General features: G+C 45.2%; 1 protein-coding gene across 1 annotated transcript; it reads left to right on the plus strand.

Annotated features, from left to right (window-relative positions):
- Positions 1–461: 461 nt before the first annotated feature.
- LOC144588073 (uncharacterized) lies at positions 462–4,684 on the plus strand. Its single transcript, XM_078390091.1, has 2 exons — positions 462–4,489; positions 4,525–4,684. Exon 1 carries the CDS (start codon positions 462–464, stop codon positions 3,987–3,989), a length of 3,528 nt encoding a protein of 1,175 aa, XP_078246217.1. The 3' UTR covers positions 3,990–4,489; positions 4,525–4,684.
- Positions 4,685–7,096: the final 2,412 nt, after the last annotated feature.

The following is a 7,096-nucleotide window of genomic DNA, read 5'->3' on the forward strand; positions in this document are numbered from 1 at the left end:
TAGGTCTGGGGTTGTCACATTGATTGGTGTCCAGCGTGTGGGATACGACTGGTCCAGTTGTCCAGTGGTCCAGCAAAGCCTTGGCAAGTGTGCCCAGAGCAAGGGGGGTCTAGTCAGGGACAATCTGAGAGCACGTAGGTAATCTTCTAGGTGTACCTCACGGGGAGGTGCGCTAGTAGAAGAACGTGTAACCTCAGATTGGGGACTAGATTAGGGAGCTCTGAGGCAGCCTGTTTTGGCGGGAAAAAAGCTGAGGCAAAACTGTGTAGTAGAAGTGATCTAGCCTGTCTGCTGAGAGGCCTAGCAGAGGGGGGTAGACTCTGGCTCGCAACTGTTGCAAGTTAGTGCTGAAGAACAGCAGTAATCTGTAGAAAGCTGGTTCTGAGGCAAAAGAAAAAAAAAGTGGTCGCTTTATTTTGAGGCTTGACTTTTGAAAGCAGCCTGTTCTGGGGGGGGGGATTATGCCCTTGACTCGAAGCCAAATGGCAGAAATGGGTGAAGTGAAAGACCCCCAGGTTGACCAAGGTTCTGAGGATGAATTTGGCTCAGTGCAAGGTGACAGCACGGGAGAACAGAACCCAGAACTCAGAAAAATGCTCATAGCCCAACAGCATGAACTGAGGATGAGGCAATTTGAAGTGGAGGAAAGGGAAAGAGAGAAACAAAGGCAATTTGAATTAGAGAGAGAGAGAATGGAAAGAGCAGAAAGATTGGAGAGAGAGAAAATGGCGTTTGAGTTGAGAAAATTGGAACTGATGAATCAGAACAATAATAACAATAGGGATTCTGAGGGAGGCCAATTGTCTAAAGCTGACCTGAAGAAATTCCCTGTGTACCACAAGGGAGATTGTCCTGAAGTGTTCTTTTCCCTAGTGGAAAGAGCGTTTGTGGACTTCTCAGTAAGGGAAACTGAGAAGATGACCATCATGCGATCTTTAATCAGTGGCAGCCTTGCAGAAGTCTATGCAGAGATGCCAGAGGAACTGATGAAAGATTTTGCAGAGTTTAAAAAACTGGTGTTTGCCAGACATGGGATAAATGTGGAACAGCTGAGGCAAAGATTCAGGTCACTCACCAAGAAACCAGAGCAGACTTTTACCCAAGTGGGGGCCCAATTGGTGAGGCTGCTAGAGAAATGGCTATCTCAGGAGGGGACAGAGACCTTTCAGCAGCTCAAAGACTTGATAGCGCTGGAACAGTTCTATTCAGTCCTGCATGGGGAACTGAAATTCCAGGTGAGGGAAAGGAAACCGAAATCTGTGGCCGAAGCAGCAGAGATCGCAGATTTCATTTATCAAATAAGAAAACCCTTAGGTGCTGAGTGGAAATCTGTAGATAAACCTAAAGAAACCTACAGCAAGTACTCTCAGGGACCAGGGAAAAGCCAGCAAGGGGGAGGGGCCCATGGTGAAGGGAAGCCCTCAGACATGAAACCAAGACCTCAGATTTTGGAGGGAAAACCAAAACAAGATGAGAAAGACTTAAAATATAGCAGAAAATGTTATTTCTGTCAGGGAAAGGGCCATCTAATCTCAGAGTGTGAGAAATTAAAGCAGCTAAAAGGAATTGTGCCTCAGGATTCGAGTGGAACCAAGCCAAAAGCTGTGTTCTGTGTCCAGAAAGAGCAAAGCTCCTTGTCACTGAGGGAGCCTGTTGCCATGGCTACTCAATCTGGAACAGTTACATCTGCTGATCAGGCTGAGGAAAATGGTCCTCTTGTGGAGGTCAAGCGCTGCTTGCTCGTGAGAACAGATTCTCAGTTGTTTGAAACAGCAGGGGTGGACGTAGGAATACTTGACCATCAGTATCGGGGGTTGAGGGACACTTGTTCCCAGGTGACCCTGTGCCATCCAGATATTATTCCTAGGGAATATATAATCCCAAATGAGAGCATGAAGGTGGCAGGGATTGAGGGGCAGGTGATCTCACTGCCAGTAGCGGAGGTACCTGTGAACTTTCAAGGCTGGAGGGGAGTTTGGCGGCTAGCGATTTCATCGACTCTGCCAGCAGCCGTGCTCGTGGGAAATGACCTGGCTGAACATGTGAAACGGGTGCTAGTGATTACACGTTCACAAGCCACCACGGGGACAGTTCAGGGGGGTACTGATGAGCCAGAGACGGAAGCAGAGGGGAGTTCAGAAGCTGTGGTGGAAACCTTAACCACAGACAGCCGATTTGGCCAAGAGCAAAAGGCAGACGCCACTCTCCAAAAGTGTTTTGAACAGGTGACTGACGCCCAGCTAACACCTGAAACCCCAGTGAGATTTCTAGAGAAAAAGGGGATTTTGTATAGAGAGACCCTGAGGAATATCTCAAAAGGGGGAGATGGGATCCGAAGTCAGCTAGTGGTACCTGAAAAGTATCGCCCCATGATCTTACAAAGGGGGCACTCTGACATGTTTGCTGCGCACTTAGGGGTGAACAAAACACAGCAGAGAATCACACAGAATTTTTACTGGCCTGACATAGGGAAGCAGATCAGGGAGTTCTGTAAAAAATGTGATGTGTGTCAAAGGCAAGGGAATAGCCGCGACAGGACCAAAGCAAAGTTGTGCCCTTTGCCTGTGATTGACACTCCGTTCAAATGCATAGGGGTGGATATTGTGGGACCTTTGCCCAAGGCCACAAAGAGGGGGAACAGGTTCATTCTCACCATTGTGGACCATGCCACGAGGTACCCTGAAGCCATTCCCTTGACTAACATTGAAACTAACACAGTGGCAGATGCCTTGGTGGGGTATATGTCCAGGATGGGATTTGCCTCAGAAATAATCACAGATTTGGGCGCATCGTTCACATCGAAGCTCATGAAACGGTTATGGCAAATCTGTGGAATTAAGCACAAGGAAACCACTGCCTATCACCCTGAAAGTAATGGGTTAACTGAGAAGTTCAATGGGACTCTAATGCGCATGATTAGGGCTTACTTGGCAGAGAATCCAAACAATTGGGACCAGAAGCTGCAATCCCTTTTGTTTGCTTATCGATCAGTGCCACAAGCCAGTACCGGGTTCAGTCCATTTGAACTTTTATTCGGGAGAAGGGTGAAAGGGCCCCTTGATCTGATCAAACAAAATTGGGAGCAGCTCACCCAGGATGACCCACAAGACGTTGTGACATACATAGACAACTTGATGAATGACCTAAAGAGAAACCTAGAGCTGGCAGCAGAAAACCTGCAAGCTCAAAAGGTCAGAAAGAAAGCTTGGGATGACCAGGAAGGCAGGGAGAGGCACTTTAACCCAGGGGAGGAAGTGCTTTGGCCTAGGCTCTGCAAAGAGAGCAAGTGTCAGCTGGGTAGCCCAGAAATAAAATACTTGGGTCACATAGTAGGGGGAGGAGTGATAAAACCCCTAGAGGCCAAGATAGAAGCAGTTCGTGATTGGCCTAGACCCAACACCAAGAGAAAAGTCAAATCATTTCTTGGGTTGGTGGGCTACTACAGAAAGTTCATCCCGAGGTTTAGCGAGATTGCGGCTCCGCTGACCGATCTGACGAGGAAGAAGGCTGATGACCGCATCCCGTGGACCAGCGACTGTGAGGAGGCGTTCCGGAGGTTGAAGGAGGCGCTCATCAACTATCCAGTGCTGCGTGCTCCAGACTTCGACCGGGAGTTCATCATCTACACCGATGCGTCTGGCAGCGGGGTAGGAGCAGTTCTTTGCCAGGAGGATGAGAATGGTGACCAGCATCCAGTGTCCTACCTGAGTAGGAAACTCCAGAAAGGTGAGAGACATTTGGCAACCGTGGAAAAGGAGTGCCTGGCCATAGTCTACGCGATCCAGAAGGCCAAGCCTTACATCTGGGGAAGACATTTTATTCTGTGCACTGACCATTCACCACTGCAATGGTTAAAGACAATGAAATCCCACAATAGTAAACTTATGAGGTGGGTTTTAAATCTGCAAGACTATGACTTTGAAGTGAAGGTGGTCAGAGGGTCAGTGAACTGTGTTGCTGACGCCTTGTCAAGAAGACCTGAAGAATGAAGACGGCGAAAGAAACATGGACTATGTATATATTTTGATGACAAAAAGTCAAATGTGTCTGTTTATTAAACATGTTGGTTTGTATGAATAAAGGTAACTTGATGTATTGTTAATGGTAAATGTTTAAATGCCTAATAGAGTGTAAGTATAAGTAAGTATGGTATCGTATGTTATTATATGACTGGTTTTGTTTGTTTTGGGTCCAGGTTGTTTTTTGGTGAAAAGCACCTTAGCTTTCCCCCTACAAAACAACTTATAAAGAGGGGAGGTGTTACATACAGCACTGATGTTACCTGTCTGTCATGGGTTTGGAGGGAAAGTTCCATCCTATGGGGAGTGGAAGGCGGGACATCAGGAGGAGGGGCTGTACTGTATATATATGTGAAGCCTGTGTGGAGAAGTTGGGAGAAGCTGGAGGAAGAGCTGAGAGAAGAAGCTTGAGTGGGAGTCTGTGTGTCAGACAGGGTACTACTGTGTGTCAGTCAGTACCAACCTGATAGGTTCAGGTGTCTGTATGGTTAGCCAGAACTGATAGGTTCAGGGTCTGTGCTTCAAGTTAAGTGTTCTGTGTGAACCAAACTGTGTGTATGTATGATTGAGACTAAGCCACGTTACTGTATCTTATTCACCTGATCATTTTATTTTTCCCTGTGTGTTATTTAATAAACCTTGTTCTTTTATTTGTTAAAAATCCATCCCTGGTCTGTGTGACTTCTTATAGGGAATGGTTGGTGGCAGCTTAGTGAAACTGTGGCATATCCCAGTAGGTCTGGGGTTGTCACAGATACAAGCCACTAAAAGTATTCTTCCAGGCAGAGCTACTGCACACCTAGTCACCATTATATTTACCTAACCACGATTACTTCAGGTTTGCGATTGACATACAGTATATCTTCCATATTGTTTATAACCTAAACAGAATCACTCCTATTATTCCTGACATATTTTAAAAAGAACATGCTTTCATTCTGGCATCTCACCAATGTTCTCAATCAGCAATAGATGCATCAGATAAAGCCAAAAAATTACAACAGCGGAAGTAATTAATTTATTTCTTTATCTGGATACAGTTCTTGTTTTGGATTATCTTGTTTTGAATGACTATTCTGTGCCTTGAAGCATGAACTTTCAGTCTTTATCTCAACATTAGTAATGAGTCAATGTAAATGTAGCCTCAAGAGATTTGCAAAATACAAGGAAGCAGGCATGACACAACCTAGATCCAGTAGCCCCAGGATTAGCTTTATTAAATCAGATATATTTTTTCCCAAATTTGTTTTAAACTATTCAGCCAGACTGCTATGTTTTCGTTTGTATTGATGGCACATTCAGGGTTCACTTGCATACATACTGTTGTGGATTTGCCATGTGCATAGCTCACGATTGTTGCTATGAAAAAAGCCACAACACAAACAACAAGATTATACAACCTCACGATAAAGAACATCTGCAAATTGGAGAATCAGCATGGAAATTCTAAATAAATAAACGGGAAGCTGATCTAAATGGTGTGTGTGTGTGTGTGTGTGTGTGTGTGTGTGTGTGTGTGTATCTCACTGGCAGAAGTTATTTACTAGCATAACAAAAATTTGTCCCCCTTGATGCGTCACCGTAGAAGCAAAGCAGATGCTACTCTACTTGAGTTGGTCACCTAGGATACAGCATATACCACAGCAGACAAACCTCTACTGGAGCATGGCGCTCTGTCGTTTACTAAATGAAACATTTCAATTTTCCATTATGGCAAAATGTACCAGCTGTGAATGTAGCTGTTCTACAATGATCGGGTCTCTTCCACAACCTCCGTCTCCACGTCCACCTTGACCCCCTGCTTTTCCTCACAGGTGAATCGTTCTATTCTCCTCATCATTTGCTCTTGCTTTTTCTCCGACTTTTCTACATCTGCAGTATCTTCTCTGAGGTGTAGTGGCTGCAGCATTCCAACTGTGTTTGAACCACCAATTTGTAAGAAGGACCTTTCTGAGCATGTGCCACTACAGAGGCAAGCTCCCTCTCTCCTTTATCTGTATGAATGACACCTCTGGCAAGAATGTGCTCAACCCTGTCACAGCAGGAAAACACCTAAGTTCAATTTCGGGCATAAGAGAAAAGCATCAAAAGGAAATGCAAAATAGGAAAATACTCAGCCCTGAAGTATCTAGCATTCTCGTTCCCTCCAGCAGAGGTGTGCCTTTCTGGCAGAAACATCGGGAATCTTCCCTCCGGGATTTGCACTTCTAGAGTGTCTAACACTTGTAATTAAGAGTTTTAGGAACATCATTAAAGGTCAGCCCTGTCATTAGGACGAGTGAGGCATCTTCCCCAGGCATCATATTTTGGGTGTCATGAAAGGGCAGCAAATTGTTTGTGATGTAATTGGTGGTTATTAAATTTTCACTGCTGGTGCCTACCGGATTTTCTCCATCATATGCCCAAACAACTAGGCTGGTTTTGTGTACCAATGCCAATAATTGTGTGCTGTCAGGTCAAATCAAACTTATGGTAACCCTGCTTAGGGTTTCCTAAGTATAAAATACTTTGAATACCTGTCTCTTCTTCTAGGGGTTCTCTGAATCTGTGCAACTTGCCCAAGGCCACTTTCTTCTATAAGGCACCTTGAAGAATTGAACTCCCAACCCTTGGAGGTTCCAACTCAGGGTCTACTAAGACCTGCCAAAAGAACCCCAATTATATCGATTCTTTCCATATCTCTGTTTTATTGATACATTTATTTTTACAGTCACATAGTATATATGAGCTGGACCATAAGGAAGACTGACCGCCGAAGAATTGATGCTTTTGAATTGTGGTGCTGGAGGAGGCTCTTGAGAGTCCCCTGGACTGCAAGGAGAACAAACAAAACCTATCAGTTCTAAAGGAAATCAATCCTGAGTGCTCACTGGAAGGACAGATCCTGAAGCTGAGGCTCCAATACTTTGACCATCTCATGGGAAGAGAAGACTCCCTAGAAAAGACTGAAGTTGGGAAAGTGTGAAGGCAAGAGGAGAAGGGGACGACAGAGGATGAGATGGTTGGACAGTGTCAACGAAGCGACCAACATGAATTTGACCCAACTCCAGGATACAGTGGAAGACAGGAGTTCCTGG

This window comes from Pogona vitticeps, chromosome 3, assembly GCF_051106095.1.
Source record: "Pogona vitticeps strain Pit_001003342236 chromosome 3, PviZW2.1, whole genome shotgun sequence".
NCBI lineage: Eukaryota > Metazoa > Chordata > Lepidosauria > Squamata > Agamidae > Pogona > Pogona vitticeps.

What these genes read in the sequence shown, in the direction of transcription:
- LOC144588073 (XM_078390091.1), top strand. Translation starts at nt 462, where the DNA reads ATGCCCTTGACTCGAAGCCAAATGGCAGAAATGGGTGAAGTGAAAGAC.